At 49.2% G+C, this 13,872-nt stretch overlaps 2 protein-coding genes across 2 annotated transcripts; one reads left to right on the top strand and one right to left on the bottom strand.

Moving 5' to 3' along the window:
- Positions 1–5,652: 5,652 nt before the first annotated feature.
- J7337_002853 (uncharacterized protein) lies at positions 5,653–7,043 on the top strand (the record flags this gene model as incomplete). Its single annotated transcript, XM_044820579.1, has 4 exons — positions 5,653–5,766; positions 5,866–5,909; positions 6,044–6,682; positions 6,869–7,043. 4 exons carry the CDS (start codon positions 5,653–5,655, stop codon positions 7,041–7,043), a joined length of 972 nt encoding a protein of 323 aa, XP_044684879.1.
- Positions 7,044–8,761: 1,718 nt separating this feature from the next.
- On the bottom strand, positions 8,762–12,228 carry J7337_002852 (uncharacterized protein; the record flags this gene model as incomplete). The annotated part of the gene is made up of 4 exons (XM_044820578.1): positions 8,762–9,754; positions 9,881–10,967; positions 11,449–11,709; positions 11,756–12,228. 4 exons carry the CDS (start codon positions 12,226–12,228, stop codon positions 8,762–8,764), a joined length of 2,814 nt encoding a protein of 937 aa, XP_044684878.1.
- Positions 12,229–13,872: the final 1,644 nt, after the last annotated feature.

The following is a 13,872-nucleotide window of genomic DNA, read 5'->3' as shown; positions in this document are numbered from 1 at the left end:
GGCATTGGGATTGGCATTGGGACTGGCATTGACGGGAGTGAAGGGGCATTTGTTTGAGAGATATGGAAACGGAGGGGGATAGGATATGGATATGGCTTGAGCGGCGGGAGTCTTTGGATAGCAGCATAACTACTAATCCATGGGAATGGATAAAAAGTCGAGACTTGGCGGGTTGAGGTGCAAACAATGCCGAGAAAGCACTTCACCGAATAACGTACCTCACATGAAAAAGAAACCATGACTGCTCAGAGGACACTTGAGTGTCGATGGTTAATAAGATGTGTTTTGCTGTGCAGAGAAGAGAAGTAAACCTGCACAACGGTGCAGTTCTGAGAGACGGTCGGTATTTAACGGGAGACAACGCAGATTCAACGTCTTGAAGAGACTGCAGAAGTGCTGGCTTCCAAGAAGCTGAGTGGAGGGGCGCAAGGGCCAGGGGACGAAATGATTCGGCCGAGGGATGGTTTTGAGGCACGCAAAGCAAAAATAAAATCGGGGGCGGTGCTTTTTTCAGAGTTCTGTATGGCCTGGACGAGGTTGCTGATATGACAGGCGCAAAAGACTAGCTGCCGTAAGGTTGCGTTGGGTGTTGCTTGGGCACGACTTGGGCAGCATAAGCTCAACGAGCGATGAGAGGCAAAGAAAACGAGGTGAAATCAAGCCAGAGTCAGTTGCGAGCTCGAGGAATGCGTTGTGACGACCAAAGCGAAAAGGCGGAAAACAAAGTTGGATGTTGACGATAGCACGAGATTGATGGAGGGGCGGGCGGGACAAAGCAGATAGCCCAGCACCAGCAGGCGAGATTGAGTGCAGTCAGGTGGAGGGGTACTTCGAGACCAGGGTCCGTCAAGCCTGAGTCTGAGTCTAAGACTGAGCCTCTACGAAGAGCACGGTTCTTGCGACGGGTTCCAGCTCCTGAGGATCACGTAGCGTGATGATGGAGGCGCGGGTAGTGGGCGGGAAAGATGGCTGTGATCCCCAAAGACTTAAATTAGGAGGGCTCCAAAGGCAAGATGGAGGGATGAATATCGGTAGAGCTAAAGTCTCTTTGCAAATGACAAGAATGAACTGCACGCGCGCGCTGGAGAAAAGAGTGGGATGTTGTGGAAGAAAAAAAAAATAGACAAGAAAAGGAGGGCGTTTCATTGATTAGAGTGGATGCTACAGATGGAACTACAGCACAAACCCGCTGTAGCAGACGCCCTGGAAGAGGGCAACCACAGCAACAACTGCAACTGACAGGAACAGGAATAGTGACAATAAAACACGAGATAACGACCGGACAGGAAGCATCGGATCCAATGCAGAGCATCACGCCATAGGAAGTTTGGGGGGCTTATTACCTGAACACCCAAGCAACCATCATAAACACCATCAACAATCAACAGCCGACTTCAGCAGGGAAATACTCAAAATAGCTCAGAACCAGTTCAGTGCAGCCCAACCAAAGCAAGCCTCCAGCATCCTGACTGTCTCAGTCTATGAGTGTGTGTGTGAGCCCGCTGCTGTAGCGACGTCTGCAACAAAATGATTGGACGCTCATTCATTATTAGCAGAAACCCTGATAGTGGGTGCTCATGATGATGACGATGATGCACACCTCAGAACTAACCCTGGCCTCATGGAGCAAGAAAACACCGAACCTTGATGTACGGTGTCGAAATAAACTTAGTGAATAGAGTACTAAATTTAGGCTAAATTTACCTAAGTATTTTTATCATTTAGGGTCAAGGTACTGAGTTTTCTTTCCTCCCCTAGCCTGGAAACTCTGAAGCCGCTCGCCCTGGATGGGTCTGATGCTCATCAGAGCGCTAGTCCAGCCCGGCATTCCTTCAGGTATTTGCGTACCATTGGCTGAGATACCAACCCAGACAGGGGCACTTATCAATGCAATGCCGCCCAGCAGGAAAGGTTGGGTCTTGATTGGAGACCTTTCGCGCCTGTCAAATGTTTCTGGTCTATCACTTGTAAAAGAGAGTTGGGGTGGTGTCAGGAGTTTGTACCAGGAGTGTCAGAGTTGAAAGGCACAGCTTGTTCCCCTTGCCTAGGGTTCGTGGCGCGCTTATTTCATAACTTGTGTGCACTCGTTTCAAAAGGGCTTGACGCTTGTTCAATTTGATGTTGACGATCATTCGAACAGCGTAGTAATGCGCCATCGAGATGCATGCTTCGCGGTTCGATACGGAGAGTAGTGTGTGCGTACCTGAGCTGTGGATGGACGGCTTTTTTGCATACTTTCTTGGCGTTCCATGCCAAACGCCCTGATTGTCTGTAACAGGCTTAAGATGTGCCATGCGCATAATGAGGAAAAGAAGGGGCCTCAGAGCGGCAGCGCTCCTGAACAAAAAAAGGGACTCAGCACTTCACTACAAGGGTTCTTCACCCACTTTGGACGACATCAACCTGTTCCACTGCGGGAACCACGGGGCAGATAAAGGGAAAGACTACAAGTATGATATTTCTGCCTTTTGATAAGAGGTATGCGCTGTTCAGGTTGCTTTCCGGTCCATGGTCGAAGGACATCATCCTCCTCCTCTGGTAGCATGGCTCACAGCTAGGTACTGGTCCATGCATGCTCGTGGTCTGCATGCGAAAGTAATCCAATGACTGTGAGATACGTGCTCAGCTCAGAGCTGCTTTGCTTCTTGCTTCGACACCCCCAAAAGGAATACAGATTCCATGTTAGTGTGCAATGACAAAACTAGGTTCAGGGCCGTAGATTCCGTGGCCCCTTGCATAAAACTCTCCTCTTAGTTGGCATGTTTGCTTGTATTATTGATCGTTCACCTGTGAACTATCCCGCCATGCCCACGAGGTTATCATGCCGCTACCCGTCATCTGGCGACAGCATCTTACCCCACCAAGCAAGATAGGTACGGCACGACAGGATAGCTGCCAGGTACTGGCGGGGGCTTTGGTTTGTCTATGGATGTCAAACAACGAGTTTGACTGTCCCTCCAGTTCAACCTCGCTCGCCTCATATTCATCTTGTGTGGGCTCAGCACAATGCGCCTTCATTTCAAAAGTGTCTCGTGGTCTGGTTAGCTCACCAGGCTATGCCTCTAATTATCTAGCTGATGGCACAAAGAGGCTAAACCACCGTGACGGTGGGCGCAGAAAGCCAAGATGAGGCTTGTCTCAGGGGGTATCCCTGATCAACATAACTGCTACAGTCTACTCTGCACAAGCAGAGTATCATACGAAGCTGAGGAATGGAGACCCAGTCAGGCTACGGGGAAGAACATTTGAAAAACATCCAAGGGCCGAGACCAAAGGGACGATTTGTATAAATTCCCTTAACCGCATTCCTCAGTTTTATCCCGAGAAATAAGGATAATTATCTCTTCGAAAGACAATGTCCTAGACACTCGTGGACTGGTAGGAAGATACCCCCACACAGAGCTTGGGAAGAGGGCCGTCACAGAGGATGAGATATGGTTTCATCGACGAAGAAAAGCAACTCCCTTCTGCCACAGTTTGATAGCCAGTCACACATCACATCACATCCCGTCACATCCCATCGCAGAAGCTAGGGAGATGCTTACCAGCGTCTCGGACCTGGCTACTGAATGGGCTTATGCAGGCCATAGATATGGTCGATCGTTAGCCAGGAACCAGATTGTGATAATGTCTGTCGCTCTGGTATCACATTTGTGAAGCACCCAGATGTCAGTTCATCTTGACTCTTCATCAACATGCATCTAGTTGCACAGCACAAGCTTCCCTGATTCGGCAACCTTGGGGATATGAGCTACGTACGTACCTATTCTATAGTACGGGCGGTATGTCAAGATCTTCCCGGATCAACAACTGGCGAGATTGAAGCCCGCTCTTTATTGTTTGTTAACATGATGATGTTGTTGGTCCGTGACGACGTGTTGGTCAGCAGACTTAAGGACCTTGATCCTAAATGACAGAAATAGTCAGATGAGTTTAGGGCCATTTGGACCATCTTAGGACCATTCAGGATAAACTTGGATATTCTTTGCTTAGTTATTTTACGCACCCTCATCAAAGGTCTTACTGGTAGAAGCTCTTTCGTTTCTTCCTGCAAGCTTCCTAGCGTGGTTAAGTCGGTTACGGTGTACAGACGTTGAGCTCATTTCCACCGTCGCGTCCGTATCCTGGTTGGTTGTCATGTGGTTCATCTTTAACGAGAACAACAGGAGGCTGTGGTGATGAAAACCGTTTGACAGCTGACTAAAACTCATCAATCTCTTCATGCACCTATGTGATGGCATACTGTATATTAACTATAGCGCCCCCTTGATCTCCTTGTCTCTGCTGATCTGTCTGTTTCGTCGCGTGTATCAGCTTCATTGGTGAGCGTAAGCTAGGAGGCTTCGGGTACCTGAAAGTCGCCCGCCGCAGAGGTAGAGCCTCCGCTAAATTAGCGTTGACCGTTACCTGTGCTGCGCCCATGAGAGGAGTATCTTCATTTACCTTTCTCTCCACCTCATCGAGCTGAGATCGCTCTGTGCCCCGCCATCGACCTTCCATGGAATATCCATCTCACCTCCAGAGTCCCGAAGTTATCGATATTGGCTGGATTGGTTCCTGTCTAGACATGGATGATGACTTCTAGGCAGATCTATTGTTGAGGTGCTAGTTGATAAGTATTACAACTGTTGCTGGATTCAGAGCCTGAGGATTCGGCCCAGTCATTCGCTTTCTCAACGCATCTTTCTTTAGTTAATCTTCATGCCTTCACTTCTATTTCTCCTCATGACACCTACCTCGACCAATACCAAATACCACTCCTTATCAGACTTTTGTTCCCTTGGGTATTTTTGGGGCACTTGCACATTGTTCTACCATACTTGAGCATCGTCCCATTCTATTTGTGCTTCCACGTCTCTTGTCAACCTCGGTAACATCCCAAAGAAGGCCTTTCGACCCATGTCATCCTCGTGCGTGGTACTTCCATAAGTGGGATCGCCGCCGAAGACAATCCCCAAGGAGCAAGAAAACTTCTGGCCTTAGATCAAAGGTGTCACAAATAACCTGAGCAAAGTTTCACCAAAGTCTATACTAGACTTGTCTAATTATTTCTGTCACCCTTGGGGGTACTTGGAAAGCGGTCCTAGGCTTTCTTGCTTCACTTGACGGTCGCCAGGGGCAGCTTCAACAAATTCAGTTCAGCTTGTTGCTTTTAGGTCTAGAGATCGAGGAGGCACACGCAATATTTACCTAGTACCTTACTTACTTCCCATACGGTGATTAAATAGAGGTCTAGGTGGTTTGGCAACTCCTGTCACGGTGTCACCTCTTCCTTCCTGCCTTCGCCCCCCTCAGCAAACCCCGAGCAATACTTCCAATATCTTGGGTGCATAACAGGGCCTTGATAAACTCAACATCTTATCATCAGACAGCTTCGATTACTCAGTACTTTTTCTTGGGGCAGTCACCGTCTTTTCGACCCTCGAAGTTCGCGACCGCCTACGATCTATACGAACGGATACCATATGCCCCTTGTTGCAGTCTCTGGCCTGTCTCCAGTCTCCGCCGTCAATCACTGTCGGGGGTTCCATCTCCCCATACAGTCCATCTCACTCTGGGTTGATAGGTAGACAGACATACACGGTCTACCTTCACCTGCACTGCATCTGCAGCCATATTGTTGTAATGCCCAGCAAACCGACCAAAGCAACCATGTCCAGCTCCAACTCTCCAACATCTCAATCCTCCAACAGCTACGTCGAGCAGACCGTCTCGGTATTGAGCTCGGTCGCCAGCTATATGCGTCTGCCCGCGCTGGCTTCAACGGTACGTCCACTATCCTGCAGCTTGGCTGACAAAATAGTCTTGCCTGCAGCCATCCATAACTACAAAGGGACTGTTCTAACGTCAATGCGCATACAATAGGGTCTCGCCGCCGTCCTCACATCATTACTTTACTTTAAACAAAAGTCCGTATCCCAACACCATCACCATCACCGCCTCCGACTCCATCTCCCCTTGCTAGCTGCTACCGACCTCCTCTTTCTTTGCCTGACCCGCATCATCATCAAGCCGAGCCCCCCGCTAACCCTGCATGTATTAGGGCTCTCATTTACCCGAGCAACATTCCCGCAAATTCTCGCTCAGACGTTCCCAAGCCTTCAGACTTTGGCATCTCAAATTTCGAAGAACTTTACATCCCAACCGACGATGGCGAGAAGCTCTCAGCCTTCTACATCCGTGGCCCTCGCGGCCACAAGAACTCAAACATCACCATCTTGATGTTTCATGGCAATGCTGGCAATATCGGCCATCGGTTACCTATCGCTCGGATGATCATAAACTACATTGGTTGCAACGTTTTTATGCTCGAGTATAGAGGCTACGGTTCCTCAACAGGCCAGCCCGACGAGTCGGGTCTCAATGTTGACGCGCAGACTGGGCTCAACTATCTGCGGCAGCGGGCCGAGACACGCGATCACAAGCTCATGGTTTACGGTCAGAGTCTGGGCGGTGCCGTCGCTATCAAGCTTGTCTCCAAGAACCAGGAAGCGGGTGATATCGCTGGTCTGATCTTGGAGAACACCTTCCTCTCCATCCGAAAGCTGATCCCTTCCGTTGTGCCCCCTGCCAAATACCTTACCCTGCTATGCCACCAAGTCTGGCCCAGTGAGTCGGTTCTCCCCAACATCACAAAGGTGCCCACGCTTTTCATCAGTGGCTTGCAGGATGAGATTGTTCCGTAAGTTCCTCTGCACCCTCTCTTCCCCCGCTACCCCTGGTCCTGTGATGATTAAATTTGCATCACCCACAAAAGTTGAAGTACCCTCGTGGTCTTGATATGAAAGCAAATACTCCCTGATGATCGACATCACATTCTTCTGCTGCAGCATGGCGCAACACAGAACACGAAGCTAATGTATGCCAGGCCAAAACACATGAAACAGCTGTATGACCTCTCCGCCGCCCCCACCAAGCGATGGAAGCCTCTTCCGGGTGGTGACCATAACTCAAGCGTCCTGGAAGAAGGTTACTTTGAAGCCATGTCAGATTTCATCGCTGAGGTAACGGGTGATACACCACAAGAAAAGACACGTTTGTAGAGACTGGGTATATCTCGTTTAATGTTCCATTATGCATGCATAGCCTTGGTGAAGGAAGGAAAACGCACTGACAGCATCACACTCACGATTGACGACACCTCCTTTTTGTATTACCACACCTCTTCGTACACTTTCTTTGCTAGTCCATATTTACGTACACGCTCAACGCTCGCGAATAGCGGACTCGCAAACCTCGAACTAGAAAAGAAACTTGGCATTGATGAGACATTCATAAACTACTTTTGAGTTTGTTTGCTTGCGCTTGTGGTGGCCTTGGTGGGGGCACCTTGAGCCTCGTGATCCCTCCCAACTCGATGTTCGCGTGATACGAAAAAAAAATGAATAGTTGGTGTCACATCAATGTCTTATATGCAATCCTTTGGGTGTCGAGCAAGAAAATATCAGACCTTCATGCAGGTTATCAAAATAAACTCAACAAAGGGTATCCTAACGTTACACTAAACTTGGGCTAAAGTTACAGTATCCTAAAGTTATCCTAAAGTTATACCAAGTTACCTAAGTCGTTTTGTCATTTAGGATCGAGTTTCTAAGTTTTCTTTCCTCCCTAGGGTGCAAGAAAATTCTGTCATTTAATGAGGGCGATCAAATGGAGGGTGTTGAGCAGGATAATGCTGAGACCACAGTCCTCAGACGAAAGATGCCGAGGATAAATGTATTGATGCGAAGATGGCTGATGCTGGGCTGCTCCATGAGCCAAGCTGAATAGGTAGATGTCGCCGATACTCTTGTCAGTTTGTATGGATGTTCCAAACTGCTCTCCTGCTAATGTTTGCTCTGCTTTAACCTTCTCTACAGCCAGCATCATGGTATTGATAGCTATGTTACAGACATGAGAGAAAGGATAGTTTCTTTAACTACAATCACGACAGATGCCAGCCTGAATTGTCGTTCTATGCAGGCGTCTGGTTATCTCGACTTGTTTTGGTACATCATCCTCCGGTCTCTCGTGTAAGCTGGAGCAAGTGTGGACGATGACAACTTTGTCACATCACCACAGAAAAGTGCTATAGACATATAATGCAGCATATTCAAGTCCATTGATGAACTGCCTAGCCTCCGATATCTTCAGCCGGTCAATGCTATCTCCCTTCTCTGTAGGAACCCACGCCTCCTGTTATCAGTGTTTGGCTTCGAAGCTTATCAAGCATCGTGTAGGCAATGATCATAACTTCGGCAGTCTGATGAAATGTTTTGCGTCTGTCTGCGGTCCATTCATCACGTCTCTCAAATATCCCCTTTGTCGTATATTCAAGTTGGCTAGCAGTTGACAAATCATTCTATGAAATGCCATTGATTCCTGTTCCATTAGCTTGTCTTCGATGACGCCAACAACCGCAGATTTACTTGTGGAGGAGTCAACAAAGACTTAGGATAATGCTCCTAAATGATAAAATGGCTTATGTCAACTAAGCCATAAACATATAGGTAGATTTAGATTGAATATCTTAGGACAATCCCAGTGGACTCTTTAACTAGTTTATTCTCGTCACCTAATTCTGGAGTCCTGCGTCTTCTGACAACTTAAGGGCTGTCTTGCTAGAAAATGGTCTTGTTACTCGATGTCTCTGACACCAAATTTGTTCTCAGTCGTGGACTAGCAAGGTCATAGAATTCTTGTACTCCGTGATCAACTTCGGCAAGTGGTTGAACCCGGACGCCCTTCCTATCTGCCCTTGCACATACCCTCACTGATGCATTTAGCATTCAACGTCCCCATCAAGAGCAGCCCAGACCTTTCCCGCCTCCGGTTGTTGCGGCCTCTTCTTCTTGAGTCCTAGGAGTAGTTTGCGCCCGGGCTTTGCCTCTTCAGTTGCAGGAGTAGAAGACGAGGACATTGGCCTAGAAGCCGCGCGTCCAGCTACGGCACTCCATCCTCCAGTGCCGGCTCGGAGGGGTACCTCTCGCCGAGAAATTGCACCGGTAGCATCTGAGTGACAGAGCAAGACGCTTTCAGCGAGCTTTTCACGTCGGATAGTCTGCTCGATCCGAGGTTTGAGGATTTCTAGGCTCTTTTCCATGGGTGCGGGTGTGAGAAATGCGGAATATGAGACTGAAGCTTTGATGAGAACTTCCTCATTCAGAAAATCAACCTTGAAACTGAAGCCTTGCAGGGATGTGAGATCCGGTTCGAGAGCAGTGTTTACTTCCTCGATGGTCAGACCGAAGCGAGGCTCCGTAAGTACCAGGGCATTGAAAGGCTCAGTCTCGAGAATGGGGGGACTTGGAGGTCGAATCGCAGCCGCAGCCGCAGCTTCGGCAGCTTGAGATGCTCGGATCTTGACACACTGCGCAAGTGTCTTCGTCGGGGCTGAAACAAACTTATCTGATTTCCACACAAGAACAGACCGGTGAATGTCGTAGTCCTCGCTCTTACTCTCGAAGCCGAAGTCCTCGGCGAGCAAGTGAAGAAATTGGCGTGACTGGTTCTTCATGGGCTCATATCGTAGACGAACTTCGTCTTTGTTAGCAGCAAATACTCGGAACTGGCTCTCCTGAGCATCTCCCCATGATTGCATCTGTTTATAAAGCTTCAGAGTATTATCCGAGAAGGGAATATGGTCGTTGGTGTGAGAAGCAGGATCGATATTAAGAGCTGCGGCCAGGCGACGGTTGCGGTCAAGTCGTTCGCACTCCTCATCACATCGAACCTCTGGCCGACTCGGAGTAAGGTTGCTCGTACTTGCTAGGCACTTAAAACTCTGCTTGTGATTACCACATGCGCAGCTAGTGGACATCTTTACCTGACAAGCTGTTGATTCCTTGCAGACTGGTACGTGTGTTAGTGGCAAGCTTATAACTGGGTTTTGACGGCTTACGAGTTTGTCCATGGCAAACACTCTGACATGGGTGGTTACATAGCAGCTTGGGTTTTCCGCATATTTGCTCGCAACCATTCTGAGCATCTCCGCATTCTCCGGGGCGATGACATAGCTTTTTACATGTATGGAGTCCGCAGGAGAGTTTCTGTCCGCATTGCTCTCCGCAATGAGCCTCTTGCAAATGACAAGGCTTGTTGTGAAACGTCGTCTTTCCACAGATGCATCGCTTCTGAACGAGGTATGTGCATGGCGGGCAGGATACATCATCAGGATGGCACTGATGGTCAACAGAAGGATGTCCACATGCAGTCTGCCGCTGACACTGGTTAGTGCAAGATGGCTGTCTCGTTCCGCATGGTTGTGGAGGATGCAAGACTGTCTGGCCGCAGTTGCACGAAACTTCTTCCCAGATAGCCTCGGGACAGCTTTGGCAAGCTCCGCGGTGACAGAGTTGCTCACAAAAGTGACTACCACACTTAAGTGGCCGTCCGCAGACGGCGACACAGATATGCTCAGCCTCAACTGGTAGCGAATCAGGGCCCAGGCGTTGCTTCTTCTGCTGAGCAATACGCTGAGATGCCTTCTTTTCACCCGGGCAACAATGCTCTCCGCATCGATGTCTTCCGCAGTTACGAGTAGCCTGGCATATCTTGAAGCATAGGGGATGTTGGATGTTTCCCTCATGGCAGACTGTCTCGCCCGTGACTCGGCCACAGCGGCAGTCAATCTCCATCGTTTGGGTGCAAGGGTCACATTCCCCAGTGTGGCACAAGGATTGGCAGAGATGTCCGCATTCCAGCTTCTTCTCGCAAATCCTCTTACAGTGAGGAACATTATCTTCACAAGACTGACGAGGCTGCTCCGTGAGATCCTTGAGCGGTGTCCTGCCACAAGGGCAATGGGTGACAACGTCCGGAGAGAAAGGGCAATGAGCCGAGACCTCTTCTTGCGGGTGACAAGAAACCTGGCAACGATGTACACCACAATCGAAGACTCTTCCGCAAGCACTCTCGCAGCTAAAAGAGCCCTCAAACCAGGAACTGTTGCCCAGATCGAAGAGGTCGAACGAGTCGCATATATCTTCCTGTTTGGAACATTGCATCTCCTTTTGCACTCGTCCACAATAACACCTAGCTTCGACCGGCACCTCACAGGTACCACAGACACCTGGATGGCATGTTTGAGCACATTCATGCTGACCACAAGGTAAAAAATCGCCACAACGCTCTCGACAACTCCACCCGTTGTAGTAATCGGTATCCCTACAGTTCTTTCGCTGAGAGTGCTTTCCACAGTAGCAGGGCTCCGGTGGGCTCAACACGGTGCACGGAGGGCATGGGCCAGGATGGCATTGAAGAGCGCATGGGTGTGAGCATGTCGATCTATGCTTGGAACATGTTTGCCCACATGAATGAGGAGGCAAGATGCTGTTCCGACTGGGCTGTGTTTCTTTGCCGCACCAACACGAACTATTGCCTGGTCCTTCTATCAACGTTGAGTTACACCCAGGGCAACGCCATGATTGGTCGCCGCTCTCCTCGTTGACCTTCATGGACGTATCCCACCATTGGTGGGCACATTCAAGATGAACGACGGTCCAGCAGGTAGTGCACGACCAGACCTCAGTTTTTCGAGTAACTTCTTCGGTGCAGATACGGCACTCATAGTTCCAGTTGGCGATGTCTTCCTGAATCCGTTGCCATAATTCAGAGGCAGTTGACTTGGGAACCTCTTGGCGGGGCCTGTCCTGCTTGCGGTCCCTGGTATGGTTTCTTAAGCGTCCTTGGCCTGTGGGCCGAGGTGCGCTTGGTGGTTGCTGTTGGGCACTATAGTTATCAGTATGATGTATTACCTTGGGGCTACTGATCCTACCTCCTCTGGGACACAGGCTGTCCAGGCACGAATGCGGGGGCGTCTGCACTCAAAGATGCATCTTGAGCAACCTCTGTTGGTTGCTCAGTTGTAGTCAAGCGTCCACCAAAAGTACGCTGCGGTCCCATGGAGAACACGCCTCTCCCTTGGTTTCCTTGCCCTCGAGAACCACCTCGATTACCTCGCCGGTTTCTTCTGCCTCTAGAAGACCCTGAGCTTTCGGGGGTGGCTATGGTTTGTGCAGCGACAGCGGCATCGGCAGGCCCTGTCTGAGGGGCATTTCCGCGACCCTCGGGAACTTGTGCTGAATCATCCTGTCGCTGGCCACGACTCCGTCCTGCCCTTCCCCTGCGGCGTCCTCCACCTGAACCTCCCCGAGAACGTGATGCTGAACCCTGGCCCTCACTTTGAGACCGACCTGGGGCATTATTTCGTGCCTGATGAGATGTACGGCTGGTCTCTTGCTCGGCCATGATGGCGGAGATCACGGTCGTGAGCTGAGAAGTCGTGACTGTTGCAAATATTGCGCTATGTAGTATAAAGCGTCTTCAAATTACGAATAAATAGGAAAACAATGACCCTCGAACAATGAGCTTGCTGGCGAAGGGAGAACTTGGAAGGAGAAAATGGGTAGAGATTTCCGACTGCTTCTTCACGAGAGCGAGAGTTAGAGGAGCAGGGAAGAAAGTACCAAGGAAAGGAATCTAGAAACCTTATAATATATTATGCTATTTGCAATAAATTCTTAGGAGGCGTTGAAACCCGGTGGAGCCCTGTATGTTTACGTGTGGCGAAGCCAATCTGACAAACATAGGCACTTATTGGTTGGTTCGATAGACCATCAGAATGAGTCACCAACAGGAACCACCTCTTTTGGAGGTTTAAACTGTCCATTTTTAATCTCAGCAGCCAGAAAATGGAGTCCGTCCCAGGAACGTAATCCTTAGTAGGAAGAAAGAGTCACTGATGCTGACATATCAGCCTAGTTTCGGTTTCTGCCTGGAAACCCTAGTCGTCACTCCCGTCCCTATTGTGGCTGAAAAACTGTAACCGCCACACATCAGCAGTTTATGAGAGTCAAGTTTTATCAGTGACCATTATATTAACATATTGGCTGCTTTGCAGCAATGGTTTAAAGAAGTCTTTTATGTTCAGGTGAAAATCACTTATCATATTGGGTTATTTGAAACCATGATTACTTTAGCTACTGCTATTGAGCTTGCTTCAGGGTCAGAAGACTTCTATGTAAACTATCTAAAACTGTTAGATCCTAGAGTTACTGTAATTAGATTTAATTTAACCAAACTGGTCACAGGGTGCGGATCCTATATTTGAAGCAGAGGATTCCCTATTTACAACCATGTTCCTTCATCCACTAATACCTAGCGTATGATTTCCATAGTTACGGCTCACCTCGGGTTTAACATCCCTGGCATATCTCTCCACACCACAGAAGCACAGGCGGCTACTTGTTAGCCAATTTGCATATGCGCAGGGCAGAACGGAGCATGTTGAATGGATCTCGGCATGAAGTGCGACGCAAGATTGATCATGTTGACAAGAGATCTCGGGAGAGGCCGGGATGTCGGTACCGGCTCCGGATGCCCGTTGGCTCCACTTCCGGCCTAGACATAAACACCATCTCACTCACGACGGTTGTAGTTCCAGCTGAGGAATCAAAGATCCTTGAAAAGAGTAGTCACCTTGAAAGTTTGATGGTCGAACAATTAGCTTGAATTGGCGTTCAGCCGAGGACATGGTTCAAAAGCAATCATAACATATAACAAAGTCTTCTAGATTAGAACCATATCCAGCTTCATATTGCCTGTGACAGCAATGATTCTCGTGAAGCCAATCGGTGATAGCTCGAACAGCGTCATAAGTAGACAGAGACAGCTTCCTTTGAGGCTCTGGGCCCCCAATATCCGTCTGGGGTACGGGTGCTCCATATTCTCCATATGGAGAGGAGCTCGGGACAGCCTCCAACGCCCGGGATAGCTTCTCACGAGCTTCACAAGTTAGGAGCTGGGCTCGGTAGTGTGGCGTCTGCCGTCTTTAATACACGCCCCTTCACCATGAAATAATTGCTTGTTGCAGACGGACAACCTCCGAAGGTC

The sequence above is a fragment of the Fusarium musae genome, chromosome 2 (assembly GCF_019915245.1).
Source record: "Fusarium musae strain F31 chromosome 2, whole genome shotgun sequence".
Lineage (NCBI taxonomy): Eukaryota > Fungi > Ascomycota > Sordariomycetes > Hypocreales > Nectriaceae > Fusarium > Fusarium musae.
The sequence above is the reverse complement of the archived record's forward strand: the minus strand, read 5'-3'. Positions and strand labels throughout refer to the sequence as shown.